General features: G+C 38.8%; 3 protein-coding genes and 1 pseudogene across 4 annotated transcripts; all 4 read left to right on the forward strand.

Moving 5' to 3' along the window:
- Nucleotides 1-1,937: 1,937 nt before the first annotated feature.
- olah (oleoyl-ACP hydrolase) lies at nucleotides 1,938-4,034 on the forward strand. 2 transcript variants are annotated; one of them, XM_026290088.1, is made up of 7 exons: nucleotides 1,938-1,992; nucleotides 2,335-2,468; nucleotides 2,624-2,762; nucleotides 3,016-3,115; nucleotides 3,285-3,454; nucleotides 3,543-3,625; nucleotides 3,818-4,034. In XM_026290088.1, exons 2-7 carry the CDS (start codon nucleotides 2,339-2,341, stop codon nucleotides 3,958-3,960), a joined length of 765 nt encoding a protein of 254 aa, XP_026145873.1. In that variant the 5' UTR covers nucleotides 1,938-1,992; nucleotides 2,335-2,338; the 3' UTR covers nucleotides 3,961-4,034. The 2 variants fall into 2 exon arrangements, with proteins under 2 accessions (XP_026145873.1, XP_026145872.1); XM_026290087.1 differs by lacking the exon at nucleotides 1,938-1,992 and adding an exon at nucleotides 2,009-2,164.
- Nucleotides 4,035-4,593: 559 nt separating this feature from the next.
- Nucleotides 4,594-10,168, forward strand: tekt2 (tektin 2 (testicular)). The gene is made up of 10 exons (XM_026290205.1): nucleotides 4,594-4,670; nucleotides 5,495-5,655; nucleotides 5,744-5,869; nucleotides 6,435-6,640; nucleotides 6,785-6,928; nucleotides 7,118-7,232; nucleotides 7,399-7,506; nucleotides 8,056-8,199; nucleotides 9,139-9,218; nucleotides 9,314-10,168. The coding sequence occupies exons 2-10, from the start codon at nucleotides 5,500-5,502 to the stop codon at nucleotides 9,510-9,512; spliced, it is 1,278 nt and encodes a 425-aa protein (XP_026145990.1). The 5' UTR covers nucleotides 4,594-4,670; nucleotides 5,495-5,499; the 3' UTR covers nucleotides 9,513-10,168.
- Nucleotides 10,169-16,849: 6,681 nt separating this feature from the next.
- LOC113120149 (free fatty acid receptor 2) lies at nucleotides 16,850-20,263 on the forward strand. Its single transcript, XM_026290089.1, has one exon. The coding sequence runs from the start codon at nucleotides 19,131-19,133 to the stop codon at nucleotides 19,998-20,000; it is 870 nt and encodes a 289-aa protein (XP_026145874.1). The 5' UTR covers nucleotides 16,850-19,130; the 3' UTR covers nucleotides 20,001-20,263.
- Nucleotides 20,264-22,795: 2,532 nt separating this feature from the next.
- LOC113120239 (free fatty acid receptor 3-like) lies at nucleotides 22,796-24,278 on the forward strand (annotated as a pseudogene).
- Nucleotides 24,279-25,719: the final 1,441 nt, after the last annotated feature.

Here is a 25,719-nt window from a genome sequence, read left to right on the forward strand (position 1 = left end):
TTAATTAATTTTAGACTAACTCAACAAAAATTTTATGCACAGTTTACATGGGTTCCAGCACACGTGGTTATTGAGGGAAATGAAAAGGTGGATAATTTGGCAAAAGAAGCCCTGCAGACAGAAAATATAGATATAAAAATGCCACTTAGTAAATCAGAAATTAAAGTTATCATTAAAGATAATATTAATAAAATGTGGCAGGATAAATGGGATCAGGAGGAGAAAGGAAGACATTTATATAGCATTCAGAAAGAAATGATAGTTAAAAAGTGTATTAATCTGAGGCGGCAGGAGGAAACTATTTTAACAAGGCTGAGAATAGGCCACACAAGGTTCAATAGTTTCTTAAGATTAATAGGAAAAACACCAGACATGATTCTGTGTACATTGTGGAGAAGTGGTAAGTGTAAAACATGAACTCTATATACTGTATGTAAGAAATACTACAGAAGGCATCGAATAATTGATTGGGCTTAAAAAAACCTATTGAGTCTGCCCAGTACACAATATATATTTAAGGCTGTCATGACCTTATTGAAAGAAACTCAGCTTTTTTTTTTTTTTTCTTTTTTTTTTAGAATATATATATATATATATATATATATATATATATATATATATATATATATATATATATATATATATATATATATATATATATATATATATATATATATATGCATTTAGCAGACGCTTTTATCCAAAGCGACTTACAGTGCATTCAAGCTATCAATTTTTACATATCATGTGTTCCCGGGGAATCGAACCCCCAACCTTGCGCTTGCTTGCTTGCGCAGTGCTCTACCAGTTGAGCTAAAGGAACAGTATATATATTCAGACATCCCAAGTCTCCCAGAAGTTCCCCGCATATTGAAAGCGGCTCCCTGAGACCCGCAAATTAGTTAAAATCTCCCGGAATCTAGACCAAGCGAGCCAAAGCTCGCATGCGAATGTGAATGCGAAACAGATACTGTGTTTCAAACCGTGTAGCGCGCGCACGGCGGAGAGGGAGAGGGAGCGAGAGACCTTGCGTAAGTTGCGTGTGTGTGCTAATGTGCGTTTGTGCGAAGCGCATGTCAGACAGAGAGCATCCTGATTGGCCTGTTTCTGCAAATCAACCAATCAATTGTCAGTGTGTGCGGGCTTTTATCTCTTTTCCCGAACAAAATGAATCAGTTATGTCTATCTAGAAACAGGAGCACCATGGCAGAGGGAAAGTGCCACGAAAAAAAAAAAAGTATAAGACACATTTTACGGTAGACTACACGAAAGTGTACCCCTGTCTTATAGATGTAAAACATAATGACAGTCTTGCTCAAGCATTGCCCATGGCAGGCTAAATGATTGCAAAAGGCATGTTGAGGTGAGTTGACAAGTTTCATTTCATCTGCATATTATTCAGGCTAGATGCCAAGGCTACATGAAAACAACAAAGTCTTTAGACCGGTTTAAAGTTGCAACGGAAAATAAATAAAAGCAGTTTACATAAATTGTATAAGCAGATTATATAAATAGTATCAGTAATCTACATATTTAAACATAATTAACGAATAATTACATAAGCCTATAGCTTATAGAAATAATATTTTATGCTATATCTTTTAGGGACCACAACATGTTAGGGAGGCTAAGCGCAGGGAAGTTCTCCCATTCAGATAGGCAAAGTCTCACTGAGAAGCTGTGGTGTATTTCCTTCCTTTTGGGGGGGGGGGGGGTCTTCGGGATACCTCCCTGAAATGACTTTTTGCAGGTTGGGATGTCTGATATATATACACACGCACACACACACACACACACACACACACACACACACACACACACACAAAACAAACACAGAATAGATTATACAAATTTGATATCCCAGTGAGTTCACACCTGAGTCCTGCAGATGGCGGTAATGTACTTCGTTTGCAAACCGCAAAATAAAAACCACAGAAGAAAAAGAAGAAGAAGCAGAAGAAGACTGTACAGGATATATTCTGCAATATAATCGTGAGAGTATTTGGTGGTTTTATTAATCCTTATTTATACGTGCCACTCAATTAAAACTGTATTCTATTACATGCATGTGTTTGATTAAGCTAAAATATGCTAAACAAGCATTGCGATCTATAACTTAAACTCTGTCTGTGTATCTCACTGACATGTGGAATATTCTCTCCAGGTAAACAAAAGTACTGCAGGGTACATTGTTATTTGTTCATGTTTCTTTTCTAGTCTTCTATATGTGGCATCAGTCCATTTGCATGACCAGATAACTCTATTTCCTATATGTATCTTATCAATTGTTTTGACTATGATAAATGATTATTAATTCATGTCATAATGTTTCAGAGGAATGGATAAAGTCATAACCTGTTTCACCAAGCGCCCAGATGCTTCGGTCCGTCTCATCTGTTTTCCCTGGGCAGGTGGAGGCTCTATTCATTATGCTCGCTGGGCCAAAACTCTCAGCAGCTCTATTGAAGGTAACTGCTCTACCTAAAACAATCAATCAAACAAACAAACAAATTTAATATGGATATTAAAAGCATTTTTTTTACTACATATCTTTAAATCTGAATTCAAGTAATTTGATTGTTCATTCAAAAGTAAGATATTTTTAGTTTTGTTTAATTTTCAGTGTACTCCATTCGACTGCCAGGCAGAGAAGGAAGAACGAAGGAACCATTTTTTCTAAATATGCAGGAAATCATCGATGAGGTCATCGGTGTGCTTCTTCCACATATCAGAGAGAAGCCATTTGCCCTCTTCGGACATAGGTTTGTGAGACTGTTGCTAAAGTAGCAGGAAAATGATGATAGGTTTTAAAAAAGGTATATATAAAAGTATATGATGTTACATTATAAAAACATGCTGATGTGTAGGGTCAGACTCTGCTCTGCCACTCACACATCACTCGAACCGACAACCTTAGGGTTAGGAGTCAAACTCTCTAACCACTAGGCCACGACTTCCCCATATATAAATTTTTTATATACATAGTATCTTTTCATTTGCAACTTCTTTCTGTAGTTTTGGAGCTATGACTTGCTTTGCTTTTGCTGAACACGTAAAGAAGGTCTACAACCTTGAGCCGATCCACATGTTTCTCTCTGGAGCCTCAGCACCATATGTAAGTCTGATCTGTTCTGTATGTTGTCATATCTGTCCATTTTATGTGTTGTGATTTATTTTGTTGCAAAGGTGAGATATTTTCATTATTATCATTATTATTAAAAAATATATACCTTTATGTGTAAATATATTTAAATGTATGTTTGTGTTCTGAACTTTTCTGTAAGTCTGAAGCAAGACTGCAGGCACCAAGAAGAAGTAATCTGTCAGATCAAGAGTTTCTTGTGTGGGTCACTTCTATTGGAGGCACACCACCAGAGATACTGGCCAATGCTGAGCTCGCCAAACTCTTCTTACCTGCGCTGAAAGCAGATCTCTGTGTAGTGGACAATTATAGGTGGGCTCAGTGCCTTTCTTTAGTGTAAGAAAACATCAATATATGTGGGATGGAACATACTTACATATAGTACAAATCTGTCTGGCAGATGTAGCAGACCATCAACACCCTTCCTGTCATGTCCAGTATCATGCTTTGACGGAAAAGAGGATGCACCCCATGACTTACAAGGTGAATCTGACAGATAAATGGTTACGTTTTTACTAAAACAATGTTTTAAATCGTTTCGGTTTTATAAAGTGGTAAACTTAGAATAATCTGCTCATTTGTTAATAATTCTGAGCACAAGTGCATGATTTTGTCATCATTTTAAAGCTTTAGTTTTATGTGCAATTCTTATATTGTGTCTCTTTTGCTTTACAGCTTGGAAGGACATGACAAGTGGTGACTTCACTGTGCAGATGCTTCCTGGGTCTCATTTTTACTTGAAAGAAGCAGCAAATGAAAAATATCTTCTGGACCACATCACAAAACATCTTGAGAATGCAGAGATGGACTATTTATAGAAACAACTCTGGCTTCCATTGATTTATCTCTAATTCATATTCACTGATGGAAACAATTTCTTGTAACTGTGAAATGACACATAAAGGAAACCAATTGATGCAAAAATAATCATTCCGTTAATTGTGCACAGAAATATTCATGACTTGTTTTGAGCAATAAATCATGAATAACTTGGATGTACACAGATTCAGTAATGTTAGATGATAAAAATTTGCTATATGAAAATAATTAAGTATTTAATGCAAAACTGTAAAAATATATAGCTAAACTAATTGTATGTATTTAAACAGAATGAATGGTTGAATGAAAGGAAGAGGGGGAACTATTAATAACATTTCTAAATAAAATTTGTACATTTTCTGAATAAAAATGTGAAAAGTGCAAGAAGTGTTGTGGGAATATTTGCCATGGTTACTGAAGTGTTCTGAGTGGATAAGAGTTGCTGTGAGGTCTTTAGATTGATTGAAAAAGTCAAACTGATCCAGACCTCAAGTGATTTTCAGATTTCTGAGTGAGTGGTCATGGGCACATGCCACGGTGAGATGATGAAGCGTCTCCGTGAGTGTGTAATTGTTGAGTGTTGCTATGCTGTATAAATTATTGAATAAGCTGCAGTTGCGTCGCCCCGTTACCAGGAGACCCTTTTACTGTGTTTACTGCTGAACTCGCCACAGCGACTGACAACACATCTAACAGTTCATCAGTCTCGGTAAGTCGAATGAATGTTTTCAGTGGTTTACAAATGACGTGCATATGAACTTTACTTAACAAAGACTTTACTGTTAAATGTATATGAATACAGAAACTCCATTTCCATTTAAATTTTCCACGTAAGTTTAACTAATAGCCCTGCTGTGTGACAAATCATTTCATTAAAGTACAAATATTTAACATAACCTCTCAATTACGAGGTCGTGAAATACATATAGGCATAAATATATGATAAATTCAGGATTAATACACAGGAATAAGTAAAAGATATTTGCTTGAAATGTCACATTATAAAAATCCGAGCCTGCTTGCTCTGGAAGTATAATTATTTTTGTCTTTTATCATTCTGATTATTTATGCATCAAATACATAACTAAACGGTATCATAGCTATAATTTGCAATTGGTAGTTTTAATTAAACTAAGATGCTTCTTTAAATGGAGAAAATAGGAGTTTTCGTTACCAGAGTGAATTTAATTAATAGGTTGATAATGGCTAAAATTAATAGTAATTAAAAAAAATAGTTGTATTAATATATATATTTTTGTTCGCAACTTCGCACGAAGAACAAGTGGGCCAGTTATAGCCTCATATAAAGAACTAGTTTGACCCGCAGTTGCCAAGGAGTAGCCTATTATGCTTCCAAATCAAAGACCAACCCTTAGCGACTGAATTAAAAAAGATATGACCAGTCTTGACAAAAAAAAAAAAAAAAAAAAAAGTTGTTTTTTGCAACCCGCCAAATCAAAACACAAACCATCTGCCTGTTTACTAGAACTACTTCTTTTGTCTTTAATTGTCATGTTGTTTCTATGATACCAGCAAACATGGCCACCCTGAGCTCGAAGCCAGGTTTGCGTTACAGTGTGTCTGACTGGGCGACTAATAACACACAGATATCACACACTGCGGAGAACAAGCGCAATGTTTCAAACGAGATACGCCAGGAAGGAAGAGCTCTGCGCAATGAGACGACCTGTAAGGTAATGATCGGGGTGTGTTGAAAACTGTTTGACAGCGTAGAAAGAGCGTAGTACTAATGATAAAATATTTTGCTTTCATGGTCATCAGACAAACTGGGATGAGTATGACAGCAGCAGGCGACTGAGTGACAGGATCAATGACGTCACGCGCTGGAAGGAGAATCTGAAAGCGTGTGCACAGCAAGTGGATGCAGAAATGGACGCTCTTACTCTGGTGATTAATAATAAGTTCATAAAAACCATGTTCACACGTCTTTTCTTCATCTTTTTAAGCCATCTTACAGCAACTAGCTATATGTATTTTTTTTTATTATTATTTAACCTTGAAATATCAGTTTTAAAAACATTCTGATGTAGACTTCTTATAAGGTAAATGGATGTCTACAATATATCTCGCAATAGAGAGTTTATATCTCTTTTTGTCTCATGAATCAAAAATTTCTCACAATTCTGAGAGAGAAAAAACCCCCCTAAGAATTCTGACTTTTTTTTCCAATTTCACATCTCACAATTCGGATTTTATATTTTGCAATTCATTTTTTTTTTCACCAATGAATAAAAATTGCTATGTTTTTCTTGACAATTGTGGCTACTGAGAATTGTGAGAAACAATTGTAAGATATAACGTTTAAATTACCATTTTTATTTCTTGGTGCAAGCAAGCTTCCATAAATAATAAGCTTAAAAAATCCAAGTGAAAAAATAAATTCATAAAAAACATTTTGCAATGAAAAAAACAAATCTCAAGTGTAATCATGTACCTATTAAACATTGCCAAGTCCAAGGAGGCGACAGAACGAGCCCTTGCTGCCACTGTTCTGCCCCTTGAAGTCACTGCCGAGTGCTTGAACCTCAGAGAAGGTCGTCGTGGCAAGGAGCTGGTCTGTGACCCTGTAGAAGCTGAACTGAAGAAGGAAGTAGAGGTGCTTGATGGAGCACAGCGCATCCTTCAGCAGTGCATTGATCAGGCTTTTGAACAGCTGTGGTAAGGACATTCAGATAGACATTAATTGGTTTGAACCATTCAGTATCATTCTGCATTGTTTATTTTGGATGACAATCATATCTCACCTTTACCTGTTAATATGATGATGATTATATGGTTACTAATCTTGGCATATCTTCTTAGTCGCTTACAGGAAGCAAGGCAACAGCTGACAATTGATCTTCAGGATAAAATAGAGGCCCTTGATGTGGACATGTCATGCTTGTCTCTCACTATACGGTCACCTGAGATCTCCCTGAAGCCAAACCCCACAAGAGTGCCGCCCGGGTGAGCTTAAGAGTTTTCTTACCTCTAAAGAGCTATCTTAACATAATAATAGCTGAACATCCAGAGACTATATTAAAGGCCAAGTTCTACAAAGGGACCCCAAACAGGTAAAATTCGAAATATAAAATGTATAAAATATTTACTTATAATATAATATAAATGTGTGTGTTTTTTTGTTTTTTTTTTCAGTTCCACAACTCCACAGCAGTGGGAGCAGTTCAGTCGATACAATGTTGCCCGAGCTAAAGAAGAGATGCAGGCCTCTGTCCATATAAGAGAGAACAACAGCATCACAAGAGCACAGGTGCCACATCTGGTCTACAGGTTTAAACTGAATCATTTAGTGTAGTAAAAAGCAATTTTCTTTTAAATATTCAAGGGACTTTTCAAAAAATGACTTGCAGTTCAACACTGTAACAGGATATCCATTCAATATGATATCCATACAATAAATGCATCTTCTCTCATAGGTGCAGAATGAGCTGGAGGCCCAAAGAATGACAGTGGAGTTTGCTCTCCGTAAGCGAACTCACCACGAGGAACAGGCCTACCACGAAATGCAATGGCAGCTAAAAACTGTAAGGCCTCTTCTTTATTCTCCCCCCTTTTTTAATATAATTCTGGTATTTTTGTATATGCAGTGAAACTGGGAATGATGAACTATCATCCAGTATAATAGCAAGTTAAAGAACGTGCTTTACACACAATTGAAATATGAATGTGGACGTTCAGCAATGAAATATGGGTCAGTGGGTCTTTAATTCCCAAATAAACCCCACAGGGTGATCAAATGAGGTATAAAAGATTTCGTATCATTCTGAAGGGGTTGATGAAGGGGTTTATTTCACGATAATGACCATCGGATTGCAAAATATCCTCCTGTTATACATCTTCCCACAAAAAATAAAAATAAAAAAATCAATACATAGACAATGATTTGAGTGTATACTTTTTGCTTATTAAAAACATATTGTTGGGGTCTATAAAATTGATTATACAAAAATATTTGAGACTGTAATGTAGCAATTGACCAATCAGAAGGTAGTATTCCATGTGGTGATGGATGAATAGAATAAAGCAAGCATTTTTCTTTCTATTATTTGAGTATGTGTGCCAATATCTTTCAGACTCAAGAAGAGATTGCCGAGCTGGAGAAGGACATTAGTCACCTAGAGGAAGACATGCAGGCCAAGACGGCTCCTCTAAAGCTGGTCCACACCCGTCTAGAGAACAGAATCAAGAGGCCTGGCATGGACCTGTGCCGAGATGAGGTAAACTCCACAATCAGCTGATTGGGACACTGCATAACGGTGCTGTCCCATTAGTAAAAATCAGTCAAAATTTTGCAGGCAAAAAAAGGTCTGTTGTGTGAAGATGCACGCAGTATAAATTGCATAAAAGTTAGTTTAAAACCAAACTGCTTTTCTTCAGTCAGTGTCTCAAGTTCACTTGACGAACTGGAGCCTATGATCATAACATTTGCATGGAGAAATCTTTCACCCTCATGCTAAATTCCATATTTCTTTTCACCTTGTGTTGCAACACAAAAGTTAGCTATTTTCTCTAAATGTGCAAGATTTCTGATTCATTAGCTATCCACCTTATCCTTCCCTTAAAATGGGTGTGGCCATTTGTAAATTTTACGGGTTTTGCTTCTGGTCTTATTATCTTCCACCTATTATTAGTTGTACAAAACTGCTTGTTTTTCTGCTTGATATCGCAAATTGGTATGTCTTACTTTTTATTTCTAATCTTAAATGTGAACACACTGGTTTGTAGTGCAAACAATTTTACCATTTACCCAACATTGTAATTCTTATCTGTATTTCCCTATAGCTGCTAATGAACCCGAAGTCATAGGCTTGCTTCCACATTGAAGAATAAGGTGGATAGGTAAATATCTAGACCAAAAATAAAGTGTAGTAAACAACTATTTATGATTACGATAATAAATTAAAATATAATATGATATTAAAACAGCCTATGACACCTATGAAGCCTTGTACATTCTAGTTACAAATAGTTACAAAACCATTGTAAAAAAATAAGGTGTATTAAAATGACCAAACAATAATGTGATTATACATTGTCACCAGCAATAAAGAGATGCATGACCTTTGTTCTAGTTAATTTCACCCAGTGAAAAACAAACACAATCCATCTTAATCTGCTGTGTTTTGATTGGTTATCATATAACCTGTTTCTCTCAGGTTCAGTTTGGTTTGGTGGATGAAGCCAAGCAACTGGAAGCCACCATTCTAGCACTGAAACAAAAGTTAGCACATGCCCAGTGAGTCCACTGTTTTAACTCCATTCCTCCTTGTATTTTAAATAAATACTGCAAATTCAAAACAAGTCTGTCCTGTTAACACCTTTGATTCCCAGGCACTCTCTGCAGTCTCTGAAACAGCATGAAGCTCAGATGATGGAGGATTTGTCTCGTAAGCAGGACGCCCTGTCGCTGGAGCAGCGAAGCAGCCAGACCCGTCAGCGCCTGACTTTGGGGGTCCAGACTGAGGGTCTGCCCTCAGCTGTGGTGCCTCTCACCAATTCTAGTGGCAGACAAAAGCTGGACCTTGCTTGAGTTAACACCCTGTTTCACAACTCATACTTATGGTGACGTCACATTTGCCATTGCTCATAAATTTTTTTATGGGAAAATCAGTTTATTCCCACAGGAATAGAGTAAAACAAAGTAAGGTGACCAGACTTGCCACTTCGCAGGGATTTGTCTGCTGCTCAGCTCTCTTCCATGCTAGGCTGCATGGATGCATAGGGAGTTCTTGTCCAGAACAGAACCATATTGCCAATACAAACTGCTAATTGTCAGTAATCTTTGATGATAATGGTCCTGACAGAAATGTGCAAATCAATCGTTGTATCACCTGAGCAGAATTTGCCCCGGGAATTGGCACGTCTGGTCACCTTATCATAAACATTTACCATGCAGACTTCACTTGTGTTTAAGCTGGAAGTGTTAGTATTGAAATTGACTGAAATGTGTGTAGTTCATTATACATCTCTACACTATTGACAATACTGTAAAAGGTATATATATATTTTAATTTTTTTATATAATTTCTTCACTAATGTGACCAAACCTTTAGTCTAAATCGATTTAAAGGACTCATATTTTACTTGTTCTTTTAAAATTTAAATCATAACTGAAAACTTACTCTTCAGCCCAATGCAGAGTTGCCAGGTTTGCAAAACAAAACCAGCTCAATGGCCAATCAAAACTGGCCAAAAAAAAACAAACTTATATATATATATAGGCTATATATTAGGGGTGTAACGATACGCGTATTCGTATTGAACCGAATACGAATACGTATAAAATAAAAAAACAACGGAATGTCGCATCTACATGACAATAGGGTACACCAGCTGAAAAAAAAAAAAAAAAAAAAAAACACCAGCGGGAATACTTTTACGCCGACATCACCTTAGTGTGTCAATATCTGGGAAAAGACGAAAAAGAGGAGAAATATACACACAACAAACTATCCCCGCAGCATTTAGACAGACATTTCCAGCTGACTCAAACAGGGCAAAAGACATCACCGCGGCAATTGGTAGGCTACATTTACGTTACATTTACATTATAGCCGCGGATATGAGACCTTACTATTTACCATTCATTCTATCATCACCATTATAGCTTACAGGGAATCCAAAGTGCACCCAAACACCTGACGTGTTGGTTATTGGAGGATCTTCTATTTCTGGTCTGTTAAATGCATTAGACATTTTGCAACGAGCCTTCAGCGTGTGCTGAGTGAGCGAGCGCCTTAGGGGCCGTTCACATATCGCGCCTAAAAACGCGTGGAAAACGCTAGGCGCGTCTTTCTCCTCCTTTCCAAAGCGCTCGGGCAGAAGCGGCATCTGCCTTTGCTAAGCAACAATGACGTGCTCTCTCCATGAAGATGCGGAAATTTCAGCAAAGGATAAATGGATTTGCAGCTCTAAAAATCGCTTGCAGTAGGCTAGCTCTGCTACTAAATTTATTTCAAAAGTGCAATCCATATACAACTATGATCAGCTGTTCCTTCATCTTGGCTGAGCTTTCAACGTTGTTACGGGAAAAGATGAAGCTGATTGGTTAGTTCTTGTCACATGACCCGCGGTGCGCTTGCGGCATTCTGAAAAGTTGAGATGTTTTTACATTTTGCTGTATCTAAAACATACCGAACCGAACCGTGACATCAGTGTATCGTATCGAACCGAACCGTGAATTTTGTGAACTGTTACACCCCTAATATATATATATATATATATATATATATATATATATATATATATATATATAGTGCCGCTGCTAGCCATTTTGGTGCCCTAAGCATAATTCCTTTATGATGCCCCCCACCACGACCCCGAGAAAAAAAAAAAAATATATTATTTAGTATTTTCTATACTAGTGTAACGGGGCTGTTCTAGGTGGGGATAGAACCCGGGTCTGTTTGGTCCGAAGTCACTGAATTAATGGATTGAGCTAACTCCCCACTAAATGAATCCAAGAGCAGGGATGATCAAATGGCCAGGAGTCGTGGGTCTTCAACAAGACAAAACTTTACTAATGGAAAGTGCAACAAAACAAGAGAAGCTGTGCTTCCAAAAAACAGTACAAATGAAAATAGACACAGGGGTCCAAAGATTTAAACTTAAACTTTGGCAGACTTAGCATGCAACAGGTAACATAGGCTCAAGACTGAACAATAAGGCATGGCACAAACACACTTAAATAAGGCAAGACACAGGTGTGAGGCATCAGGCATAATGAGTGGTAGGGTTCAGCAGGAGTCTGGTGAGGTTTGCCACCTGCCGACCAGGAGGAAAATAGCAGTCCTGTTAAGGATTCCTTACAGGAGTCCCCCCTCTAAGAACGGCTCCTGACGTTCACTTGGTGGAGTCTTTGGGTGCGACGAAAATCCGTGATGAGCATAGGGTCCAGAATGTCTCGAGCAGGCACCCATGAGCGCTCCTCTGGGCCGTAACCCTCCCAGTCAACCAAATACTGTACTTTTCCTCTGACCTGACGAGAATCCACCAACCTACGCACAGTGTAAGCTGGTTGTCCATCGACAATCCGGGCAGCTGGGGCGGTCTTGTGAGCTGGGGACAGAGAAGAACAAACAACAGGCTTTAGCCGAGAGACATGAAACGTTGGGTGAATCCTCATGGACCTGGGCAGCTGTAGGCGGTAAGCTACTGGATTTATCTTCCTGAGGATCTTAAAAGGACCAATATAACGTGGAGCCAGCTTGCGAGATTCCACCCTCAGAGGCAGATCTCTGGTTGCGAGCCACACCCTCTGACCCGGACGAAGCACTGGTCCCAACCTCCGATGCCGGTTTGCATGCCTCCGCTGTTGTTGAGTTGCCTTCAGTAAAGCTGTCCGGGCCTTCTTCCAAGCCTGTTGACAACGGCGAACTAGTTGAGCAGCAGCAGGGACACATACCTCTGGCTCCTGACCAGGGAACAAAATGGGAGGGAAACCGTACTGGCACTCAAAAGGGGACATGCCTAAGGAAGAATGGTAGAGAGTATTATGTGCAAACTCTGCCCAGATTAATCGAGAGCTCCAAGTGGTCTGATTGTCTGCTGCCAAACATCTCAAAGTTTTCTCTATCTCCTGATTCACCCTCTCTGTTTGCCCATTAGACTGGGGGTGAAAACCAGATGACAGACTGATGTCAGATCCAATGAGACGACCAAAAGCCTTCCAGAACCGGGAGGTGAACTGGGAACCTCTATCGGAGACAATATCCTGGGGGAATCCATGAATCCTGAACACATGCTGCATTAGGAGCTCTGCAGTCTGGCTAGCTGTGGGAAGTTTGGGTAATGGCAGGAGGTGACAGGCTTTAGAAAATCTATCCACCACCACAAGAATGACAGTATTACCTTGGGATTCAGGCAGACCTGTGACATAGTCCAGAGAAATATGCGACCAAGGATGTTTAGGGATAGGTAGAGGATGCAGTAGTCCTTGAGGGTGGGTTCTGAGCTCCTTGTTCTGGGCACACACAGTGCAAGCGGCGACAAAATCACGGACGTCCCTTTGCAACTTTGGCCACCAAAATCTCCTCTGGATGAGCTTGCAAGTTCTAGAGGACCCAGGATGACCAGAGGGGAGGGATGCATGTGCCCACTGCAACACATCAGAACGTAGGCGGTTAGGGACAAAAAGACGTCCTGGTGGACCATTACCTGGATCCGACTGATGCCGTTGGGCCTTCTTAATGGCTGCCTCAATGCCCCACTGGATAGCTGCTATTATTTTGGTGGTGGGAAGGATGGGTTCTGGTCTGGCCTCCTCTTCTGGGGAGTCAAACTGCCTCGAAAGTGCATCTGGTTTTGAGTTCTTGGAACCTGGGCGGTAAGAAAGAACAAAGTCAAACCGGTTAAAAAATAGTGCCCAGCGTGCTTGGCGGGAATTCAGTCTCTTGGCCTCCCGAATGTAGGTTAGGTTCCTGTGGTCAGTCCAGATGAGGAACGGGTGCTTGGCCCCCTCCAACCAATGCCTCCACTCCTCCAATGCCACCTTTACTGCCAACAGCTCTCGGTTTCCAATATCATAATTCTTCTCTGCTGCAGTTAGTCGTCGAGACAGATAGGCGCATGGGTGAAGCCTGTTGTCGACCCTGGCTCTCTGGGACAAGACTGCCCCTACCCCTACATCAGAAGCGTCAACCTCCACCACAAAGGGCAACTCTGGGTCTGGAAGGGTTAAGATAGGGGCAGATGTAAAGAGTCTCTTGAGCTTGTTAAAAGCTTGATTGGCCTTCTCAGTCCACATGAATGATCGGGCAGACTTCTTGGTGAGTGCGGAGAGAGGTTCTGCAACAGAGCTGAAGTTTCTAATAAATCTTCTATAAAAGTTTGCAAACCCAAGAAAACGTTGTACCTGCTTCACGGAATTAGGTTGAGGCCATTCCTGCACTGCTCGCACCTTGCCAGGGTCCATCTGGATGTTGCCCTTGGAAATGATGAAGCCAAGAAATGGGGTTGAAGACACATGAAATTCACTCTTTTCCAACTTGACGAAGAGGCTGTGTCTAAGTAACTGGGAAAGGACCTGTCGAACATGTTGGACGTGTTCTTGGTAGTTGCGTGAGAAAATAAGGATATCGTCAAGGTAGACAAAAACAAACTTGTTCAGCATCTCCCGCAAGACATCATTAATCAGTGCCTGGAAGACAGCTGGGGCATTGACCAGGCCAAAGGGCATTACTCTGTACTCATAATGGCCCGTCGGGGTGTTGAAAGCGGTCTTCCACTCGTCCCCTTCTCGAATCCTGACCAGATGGTAGGCATTTCGGAGATCTAATTTGGTGAATATGGTGGCGCCTTGCAGGATCTCAAATGCAGAGGTCATCAGGGGCAGGGGGTAGCGATTCTTGATGGTGATGCGGTTGAGACCCCTGTAGTCGATGCAAGGCCTGAGGTCACCATCCTTCTTCTCAACAAAGAAAAACCCTGCTCCAGCAGGTGAGGTTGAAGTACGAATAAAACCATTATCCAAGGCTTCCTTGAGGTACTTCTCCATAGCGGTCCTCTCAGGGGCAGAGACAGAGTAAAGCCTACCCCGCGGTGGGCTTGCTCCAGGAACCAAGTCTATAGCACAGTCATATGGTCTGTGAGGGGGAAGGGAGGTGGCTCGGGACTTGCTGAAGACTTCCTTGAGGTCAGCATACTCTGGAGGAACTCTGGACAGATCAGGGAGACACACAGGAGGCATAATACTCTGGGTTTTTGAAATGGGAAGCTGCAGTGCAACCATGGCCTGGGGAACTTGAGGCGACTCAGGGTGAAATGCTGTGCACTTCGCGGTGGCAGATTTAAACTGAGATACAGGTAGCTCTTGAGTATCAGACCTGTCTGTTTTGAGATTGGCAGGGCACCTGGATAGTCTCGAAATTGGCTCTGGGTATACCTCCAGTTTCTCAGTAGAATGGCAAAAAGAAAGAGCAGAAACACAACAGTTAGTTCCCCAACCTTTAACTACGCCTCTAGACCAGTCAATATTTGGGTTGTGACAAGTTAGCCATGGAAATCCAAGAACTAAGGGGAGTTCTGGTAACTGGATAAGAAAAAACTGTATTAGTTCCTTGTGACCCCCAACTTCAAACTGAATAAACGAAGTGCAGTGACTAACCTGTCCCGACCCCAGAGGTCTGCCGTCGAGAGCTGTGATGGTTAGAGGTTTCTGGAGGAGCATGGAAGGAATGCCCAAACGTCTGGCCACATCAAGATCTAAAAAGTTCCCAGCAGCCCCAGAGTCGATGAAAGCACCAAGCTGGTGATTCTGGTTGTTGTGGAAGATGGTGGCTTGGATAGTAACTCCAGAGGTTGTAGGATGAGGGAAGATATTTACTCTCGTTCCAGTTCCCCCTTTCCTGGACGAGAACTGGCTTTTCCCGACAATTCAGGACAGTTGGAGCGGAAATGGCCAGACCTTCCACAGTACAGACAGCGTCGCTCCCTCATCCGTCGATCCCTTTCTGTCTGGGTTAATCTTGTTCGACCCAGCTGCATGGGTTCCTCCAGATCATTGGGTTTCCCGAGTGGTTCAAAAGTATTGGAAAATTCCTGAGGACGATACACACTGGTTTCCCGACGTCGTTCCTGTTGTCGTTCTCGGAGACGATGATCTATTCGGATAGCCACCTCAATTAAAGATTCCAAATCCGGAGAAGGGTCTCTAAAAGCCAACTCATCCTTAAGTTCCGGAGACAAGGCCTGGTGGAATGTGGCCCTTAAAGCTCGCTGGTCCCAGCCACTCTCTGAAGCTAGGGTACGAAACTCAATGGCAAACTCTGCCACACTTCGAGTGCCTTGAGAGAGTCGAAGCAAACGGTAATCCACATCACCTGTGCTGGCTGGATGGTGGAAGACTCTCTTCATTTCAGAGATGAAGCTGCTACTGTTTGCAGTGAGTGGTCCCTGTTGGTCCCACAAAGCCGAGGCCCAGTCTAAAGCCTTGCCAGTAAGAAGGGTTATGATGTAAGCAACTTTGCTACTCTCTGTGGGGAAGCTGCCAGGTTGTAACTGAAATACTAGGGTGCATTGAGTGACGAACCCACGACACTTCTCAGGACTGCCATCAAATCGTTCTGGTGCTGGTAGTTTAGGTTCTGACAGGGCGGCTACCACTGCTTGAGAAGGATTACCATGTGACAGCTGAGGCTCTTGTGACGAAGAAGCTGGAGCCTGAAGATTTAAACGTTGAAGAATATCAGTAAGAATCTGCTCATGTTGCTGAATGGCAGCCGCTTGGCCTGATATGGCAGACAGAATGCGATCCACATTAGATGGTGGTGGACTCTCCTCCGCTGGATTCATGTCTTCTGGTTCAGTCTTGCTGTAACGGGGCTGTTCTAGGTGGGGATAGAACCCGGGTCTGTTTGGTCCGAAGTCACTGAATTAATGGATTGAGCTAACTCCCCACTAAATGAATCCAAGAGCAGGGATGATCAAATGGCCAGGAGTCGTGGGTCTTCAACAAGACAAAACTTTACTAATGGAAAGTGCAACAAAACAAGAGAAGCTGTGCTTCCAAAAAACAGTACAAATGAAAATAGACACAGGGGTCCAAAGATTTAAACTTAAACTTTGGCAGACTTAGCATGCAACAGGTAACATAGGCTCAAGACTGAACAATAAGGCATGGCACAAACACACTTAAATAAGGCAAGACACAGGTGTGAGGCATCAGGCATAATGAGTGGTAGGGTTCAGCAGGAGTCTGGTGAGGTTTGCCACCTGCCGACCAGGAGGAAAATAGCAGTCCTGTTAAGGATTCCTTACAACTAGACTCTAGCAATTATTAAATATCTTTCTTGTTCCCCCTTTTTTGTTACATATACATGCCTAAAATGTGGCTAATATTTCTATAGGCTAATGAAATAATACCGGCATTTAAATTTTTTTTTTCATTAGGCTATTTTTGGTGCCCCCTCAGCACTACAGTGCTGATGCCACTCCCATACCTAAAATACATGTTTTACAGTCACTGTTATGTATTATGCACAATTTTTACTTGAAAATCACTATATGGAAGTAATCATAAACATTTTCATAAAGCACCCAATCATTGGCTCTTACTCACACAACACATCATCTAGCATAATGATTGGTAGAGTATAAAATGGGGAAAATATTTCAATACAAGCACTTCAGGCAAATACAATTAATGGAATTTGTCAAACCTTTAAAACCAATAAATAAATAAAAAACAACCAGTGGGGACATTGTAAAAGTAGGCCAATTCCACAACCCTGGTCCAATGGCTTGTTCTAAATATTACACAACCTTTTGACGTAAGATAAATGAACATATTGACACAGGACTGTACACATTTATAAGTCAATGACATAGGTGTGACATTTACCAAACTTGGTCTGGCCAGTCATGGTGAGGTAATGAAGAGGAAGTACAGTAGAGAGACACATTTCGTAGACACTTTCATCCAAAGAGGCTTAAAGTGTGTTCAAGGGATTCATTTGCTCAGTACTTGCAATCCCTGGGAATTAAACTCAGATGTTTGGAGTTGCCAGCACTACAATCTACCTGTTGATGTGCAAAAATGGGCAATTTAATTGGTAAGAGAGAGGATGGAAACTATTTATTAAGTGCAAAATAAATTGTATTTTCCTGATTCCAGTATTTGACAAATTTGTTTCCTCTTCTTATGTTTACCAAGTCTGTGATAATCGTTTCTCAGTATCACATTTCAACCATTGATTTTATGAGCTAGAATGGAGCAAACATCTTAAATATAAAAACATACTAACATGTTTTAATAGTTGTATAAAGATTTTTTCTTGACTCAAGGTAATCTGCATGTGGATAATTCTGTTGCATTGTTAAATTACCTTTACAACTACAATGTTGATCCATTTGTCTACAGATTTCTGTTTTATGTCTGGGAAGGGATGATAATGTCATATGAAAGCCTCAATTTAGACTGGACTTTGACTCTCAGTGATGAACATGATAAAAGAATACACTGGTGAGGATTTATCAGTTCTGCCGAAGTTAACTGCTACACTAAAGTATCTAAATGGGACTATTTACGTCTATGCAAAATAATGAGGAGGAATGTATTTTTAATGAGGTTAAGTGCATGGCAAATATGGCAAAGCTCAAATCGTGGTTAGTCACCAGAGTATGATCAGTTTAGATTTAAATGCCATTATATGAAGTCTAAGGTGCTACTTTTGGTGTTGATATGTTTGTTGTTTTAACTCCTCTTATAATCCTAAAATTGAGGTTGTACACAGTTACTGAACTTTCTGGTTTCTTTGGTTTTCAAGCTTAGTGTTTTTTAAATACATAATATGACATGGTTAGGCATGCTTGGTTTGAGCTGGTGTTGTTTGAAATGTAATTGTAATATTTAGAATATACGTTTGAATCATTTTAGAAGAATCGTTTTAAGCATTTATCTATTCTTGAAATCCCTTGTGAATAAATCACTTATAAAATATTCTTTGCATGTTTATACTGATATATATTGGAATTTTGTACTGAATCTACACTAATACACAGGAATATATGCTATCAGAATGATCATACTTCATAAACTGCATAATTCAAGGGCTTTTTGCAAGCCGCTATAAAAGTGTCAAGTTAATTCATTGTTTGTATGCAATAGCCTTTCCTGAATGTCATCCCCAAACAGATTCCTAGTGAGTGTACAGCATTAATGGTTTAACCATCCAGTGCATTTCAAGTGACAGAGTCATGGCTGGATGGGCTCAGCTTCCTGCAAAGCCCAATTATTCTGAATCATTTCACTAAAGGGGCCTGATCTAATGTGCACACCAAGGGCAAATAAGGCAACGTGGGACCATATAAATGGCATCTTGCTGCATTAAGTACCCATCCCTGTGGCTCATATCAGACCAATTCAAGCTCTTAGATGCACTAACCGCCCATCTAACGCCCCTTCCACACCCCTTCCCCCCCACCCTATTATGTGCCTTCCAAATTAATAGAAACCTTTTTGCAGATACAGACTTCCTTATTGTCTTCATGTTTTTTCCTCACACAGATTGGAGAGTGTTCAGCACTTTATTTGGTTGAGGAGCGGCTATTCCTCCAAATGGATTAAAGAGGGAATATTGGCAGCCAGTGGAGAGGCTATGAAAAGGAGGCTTTAGTTAACCGATCTAGGTGAGCTACAAATTGATCTGACATGATGGAGTTGACCGTGTCCAGCTTCGTCTCTTTGTTGGTCTACATCTTGACCTTCTTGCTTGGACTTCCTGGCAATCTCCTTGTTCTTTTCGTGTACATCCGTAAGGCTCGAAAACACGGTGCCACCCCCAATGTAGTCTACGCTCTGAACCTGTGTGTGGCAAACCTGGCTCTAGTGTCGTGGATGCCAGTCAAAGTGGCCGAGACGCTCCATGGTTGGGCGCTTCCAGCTGCGGTTTGTCCCGTTTATAGCTTCTTTCTGTTTTCTTCAGTCTACGGTAGTAGTTTGATACTCACAGCAGTCGTCGTGGGCCGGTATCTGAGTATCGCATATCCTATAACTTACAAACTATACCGCCGGTCGAGTACCTCTTGCCTGGTAAGCGCCATCTTGTGGCTTTTAGTTCTTATACACTTGGGTTTTGCTCATACTGCAGAAGGAATGGGCCATTTTGTGTCTATATCAGAGGAGAATATCTCTGCATGCTATGAAAACTTCACCCAGGAGCAGTTAGAAGTGCTGGTGCCGTTACGCATGGAGATGGCACTGCTGCTCTTCCTGGTGCCACTTGTTTTGTCAGCATTCTGCACACTGCGCTGCCTTGTGCTTGTCAGACACTCAGCTTTGCCCTCTGTTGGGAAAAGAAGGGTGTTAGCCATTGCACTCTCCACTTTAGTAGTATTTGTGGTATGTTATTTGCCCTACAATGTTTCCCACGTGGTGGGCTTTGTCTTGAACACTAATGTGGAGTGGAGAAGTGAAGCCATGCTTTCCTGCTCCTGCAATGTATTTCTTGAGCCGGTGGTCATGTTGATGATTTCACCATGGACGCCGAGGGATTTGGTGGACAGATTGTGCCGCAAATGAAAGAACATGTCATACAAGTCCAGGCATCAGAATCACTTCAACAGGGCTTCCAGGAACCATCAAATCACAAGCTGCATCAATAATAAGCCATGGTGAATCTAAAGATGACAGAGCAAAAGCAAACACAGCAGACTCGTCCATAAAAGTGACCTGATGGAAATAAATGAGATGCTGAATTTGTAAGAATGTTTTTTTTTTTTTGAAAATTTACTTTTCAGTGTTAAGTCACTCATAAAGATATCAGATGAGATAATCTTTTAAAAGGGATAGTTGTGTCAACTGAAATTTGAATGTATTCAAAATATCTTCATTTGTGCTTAACAGAATTATATATATATATATATATATATATATATATATATATACAGTATATATATATATATATATATATATGCTTATAAAAGTTTGGAACTAGGGAAGCTAAGTAAATGATGACAAAAATTATGGGGTGAATGCTTTTTATGTTTTGATGTTTTTATGCACAGCTTTCCCTTTCCATGAATGTTTGCCTCTCTCTCTGTCTCTCTCTGTCTCTCTCTCTCTCTCTCTCTCTCTCTCTATATATATATATATATAATTATAATAATATAACTACCTTTCTACCTTCCTTTTTGTATTCTACTTTCTTTTAATTTATTATACAATTATAAAAAAGACCTCTAACACTTGCTCTATTCTATCCGTTTTTTTTTTTTTTATTATTATTATTATATTATTTAAAAGACCAGGCTTCTTGTGCTGTGTAACAACTAAATGTGAATGTAAATGTAAATATTGTTATTTAAACCCAAAATCTAAATTATAGTAAGAGTGGTCACACTTTAGTTAGGGAACCAGTTTTTACCATTAACTGTTAACACATTAACTACACTTTTGCCTCAACTCCTAATTTGCTGCTTATTAATAAGTTAGTAATGTAGTTATTCATTTCAGGTAGTTATTAATTTCAATTAACTCCATGTATATACTTTTGTTTCATTCAAAACTTTTCATAAGAGTAATATTAATAAACCATGTATTAAATTTGTAGTTATGTTTCATATACCTATTCTGTAATTATTGTTATTATGTAATAAATAAAGTGAATGTGTAAAATGTTTAACATGGGGACTCTGTTAAACATTGTAAAAATGAATTAATTTTCTCTTCCATTCTCTTGTATTAAATTTTACAGACGCAGTTTTTGGTGTAACTGGAAATTATGAATGGCTATGAATTGCATATAATACTATGAATATTTATTTTATGTGTGCAACACTGCATTTTACAAGTTCACACAATAGCCATTCTAGGGCCACAATGGGTCCAAAAATTGTTGATATCCTTAACCCTTCCTTGCAAATGTTTTACAAATTCCCAGGCTCATATACAGATGAGAAAAAAAGGAAAGCTAAACAATGGTCCTCTGTTTTCACATTCTTCACTGCGTGTGGACAGAAACCCTGTGATAGTTTGTGGTTTGCAAAATAGTACTTCCCTGAAATGTTGTGAGAACTAATAATCATGCATGTTAAAATCTTCCATTTAAAATGAGAAGGAAGCATAAACCATAACCTTGGACCAGTTGCTTAAATACAGTCACACTCATGTTAAGACTTATTTTTCTGATTCAAATTATACAAATCTACTTTTTTTATGTAACTGAATTTGAAAAGGTATGGCCAAACTTCAAAGACTAGTCTAAGTATTTTTGATGAAAACAGTCATTGAAGAGTCTTGGTGAGTATGTCTTAAAATCTATTGATGTGTTTTTGAAAATATGTTGTATTAGATTGCACCTGTTTAAGTTTATTTTACTGTGATGAAAAACTAATAACACAGCAGTGATAAGTCACCTTTGATTAACTAATATAGCAACAGTGACAAGTCACTTTTGCAAAACATTTTCAAACTAAACTTCTTAAAATGATATTGTTGCAAGGTCCTTGTGTAGTATACAGTACGTATAGTGTATACAAATATATTTTTTAATGTTACCTAAGATGACAGATTATTATTATTATTATTATTTTTATTTATTTTTCACGGTAAAGTGTACTTTTTAACATTATATAATACTACTGTGACTAAAGAGCTTACACACAGCTTACAGGTAAATTATTTTTGAAATCGTTTAGGACTGCTGTGGCACAAACCTTACATGGTGGTGGTGGTCTAATAAATTTGTTATACACACACACACACACACATTTATATACATATATGTGTGTGTCTATGTGTGTGTGTGATGTGTATGATTGTTTTCCCCAAAAAGCTCTCTTAGCAGTATGACCCCAGCACATACCGGTATAGGTGAAGGAATCTATATTAGGTAATTTAATACAATGTTCATTTAAAGCTCTTCAGCCAATAAATAAATAAATACATTTATTTGTCATTCCATTCCTGTATAGTAAAAATAAAGGAAACATTTTGAAGTATTTTTATGCTGCTTTGTCATACAAAAAAAAAACAAAAAAAAACCTTGGAATATGGACTAACAGTAAAGGGGTCATGAACTGCTTTTTTTATTATTTTATAATGGTCTCTGATGTTCACTTCTGGATGCAAGTTGCACAACACAGAACCCATTATAATCTGTGTTTCTGTACTCACTGGATGCGGCACAGATTGACTAACAAATCCTTGACAGTAAACTGATGTCCTGCTCTATTTCTGACCTACTCAAAGCATTCTCGCTGCTTCTGACCTGAGAGAGAAATAGATTTGAGACATGAAGCAACAGTGCGCGCTTCCGACCTAGATATGGAGTTAAAATCACAAGAAAACTCAGACTATTTTTCACAACTTACACTACACTGTGTCTTGTAATCTTGTTATTACATCTGTATGGTTCAGTTGATGGAGTAGTGCTGTGTTTGCGTCTCTCTGGTTTTTACTCTCCTCCTATTACAAGCACGTATGAGCGTGGCTAAAGATGCCGTGATGTAGAAGCAGGCGATGATTCTCCTTCAGAGGTGAGCTTTCAAGAATTTGAAAGCTCAAGAAGTTGAAGAATTTCAACAATGACTCTAATCTAAACATGTTATCATAGCACGATAGAATGCAAATCATTATCATTTTCCAGTTTGCTGTATCCATGTTGTTCAGGTGGATAGAGAGTTGTATGGAACTGCGTAGGAGGAGCCCAATGATTTTGTCAAGACATATAACAGAAATAGTTATTGGTAAGTCCCAGATAAAACCACAACATCTGGTACTTTAAATGGTTTTGCAATACTGACAAAAACTATGACAATGCATCTAAAATAGGTGTGTGTATATATTACAGGCGGTGTACCTACATGGCTATTTTCTAAAGCAAAGAACTTTACCAAAGGCCGACAGTGATGTCAGAGGATTCAACAGTGTTTCTTGTCATTTATATCATCACATTCCTGATTAGTTTTCCTAGCGCTGTGCTGGCATTCTGCTCATGTATTCACAAGATTCACCGTAAACTTATCCCCATTGACATATTTATGTTGAACCTCACTGTTTCTGACCTCATCTTCCTCACCTTCTTGCCTTTCAAGATGAAAGAGGCCACAGATGACATGGTTTGGAACATGCCCTATATCCTGTGCCACTTTAATATGTTCATGTTCTTTCTTCCTTTCTACTCCAGTGGCATGTTCTTAACAGCAATAAGTGCTGAGCGATATGTTTGTATAAGATTTCCAATGAAGTATAAAAGTCAAAGGAGAAACATCTATACAATATTAATATGTGTCGCCATCTGGGCACTTGTTATAGCACTTGTAGCATTTGGTTACAAGGCCACATACACAGATTCAGAAATACACAACACTACTAATCAACGCCCTCTGGTGACAGAACCTCTGAGATGTTATAGTAACTTCACTGCAACACAGCTGAGACAACTGAGTAAAATACGCATGGCTGCTCTTGTGCTAGTAATATGTATACCTTTCATCATTTGCTGCTTCTGTTATATAAATGTCATCTGTATTTTGCTGAAGCTTCCTCTCATTAACCGCTGTCGCAGGCTCCGGGCGATTGGACTGGTTTTGGGGACACTTCTTGAGTTTACAGTTTGTTACGCTCCTATCAGTGTATCATACATAGTTGGCTACATCAGACAAGAAAATCCAAGCTGGCGTATGAAAGCTTTAATGCCGACCACTTTAAATGCATGTTTTGATCTTATTATATTTTTCTGCATCTCTAGGGAGATGAGAAAGGCAGTCTGTGTAATTGCAAATGCTTTGTTTCAGTTATATGCCTATATTCAAAGAAGTTTGTGTTGTTGTGCACTTAAATATTAGAAGTTTTTAGAAGAGATTGTGGATTTTCATAGACAGTTGTGTTGCATTATTGCATTATTACAATGTAATCATCTACACTGTTTAAAAACAATAAATAAAAAAATCCATATCCATGGCACCAAGTAGGTCTGTCACTACTAAATAGAGAATATTTGTTTTCTTAAGCTACTTGTAAATTAATAAAATAGATGTTGACTTTGAAAATTGATTTTTTTTTTTTTTACTTGTGAGTTATTATGTATGTACTATGTGTGGACAAACCGATGTGATGGTTTGTGGTTTGCAATAAGATACTTTCCAGGAAAGATATGATAACTGATAAACATGCACGTTAAAAGTTACTGTTTAAAATTACAGTAGATGGATGCACAAGCCATAACCTGAAAAGCTGTGATGAGTATTTAAAAGTTTTAAAATTTAGATGTTTTTGAAATTTTGTTGGACTGGAATACACATTATACTTATTTGTTGTGGTTAAAAATGATAAAAAACAGAACTGGTAAGTCATTTTTACAAAACATCTCCAAAGTGTAATAAGCTGTTCTAAATATGTATTTATATTTAAAACTGTAAGATGATAGCAATGCAACAATGTTACCGCTGATCTGCAAATTTTGCTTTCACATTAACTTTCTCTATTAAGTTTTTTTTTTTTATTTCTTTTAGTACATATATACTTCAAAATATGACATTAAATTATAAAAAAATACCTAAAACTGGTTTTATGAAGATCAAAATTAACATTTTGAATAATCTAATTTCATTTATGTTTTTGATTGGCACAGTTAATTGTTTTGTTTTATACAGCATTTTTTCAAAAGCTCTAAGCTCTCATCAATTTGATCTCGGCACATGTGTGATGGATAAGATGATGGAATCAATATAAAGTAATTTAATGCAAAATCCAATTAAGGTTCAGCCAAAAGAAAGAAAGAAAATGTATTCTGCTCTTGCCATACTAACAGTTCATAATGATCACAACGCAATTTTTCTAGACTTGGAATACAGACAAATGTTAAATAACTTAATGGTGTTTTTGTGTAATTTTGGAGCTAGACAAATTCACTAAGTCCATCAAACTTGGGAAGAACTGCAAAACAATGCTTAAAAATGTGTGTGTAAATGGATACAGGTTTGTAACTGAGACTTGTATACTGTTGTTGTTCTCTTGTTTACCTGACTGCTTCTATTGTTCTCATTTGTAAGTGGCTTTGGATAAAAGCATCTACTAAATTATTAAATGTAAATGTAAAAACATGAGACTGAATAATAACTAACCCTTTATTTCAGCCTATTTATTGCTTTTCGCTGATCATAGACAGAATGTAGACCATTCTGATTATTTGTATTTTTAATTAGCTTTTGCTAGGCTAATGAATAGGCCTGAGGGTACTGCAAAAAAAACAATGGCTCAATTCTAAACATTTTTTCATAATATGACGGAATGCAAA

The sequence above is a fragment of the Carassius auratus genome, chromosome 19 (assembly GCF_003368295.1).
Source record: "Carassius auratus strain Wakin chromosome 19, ASM336829v1, whole genome shotgun sequence".
Classification (NCBI taxonomy): domain Eukaryota; kingdom Metazoa; phylum Chordata; class Actinopteri; order Cypriniformes; family Cyprinidae; genus Carassius; species Carassius auratus.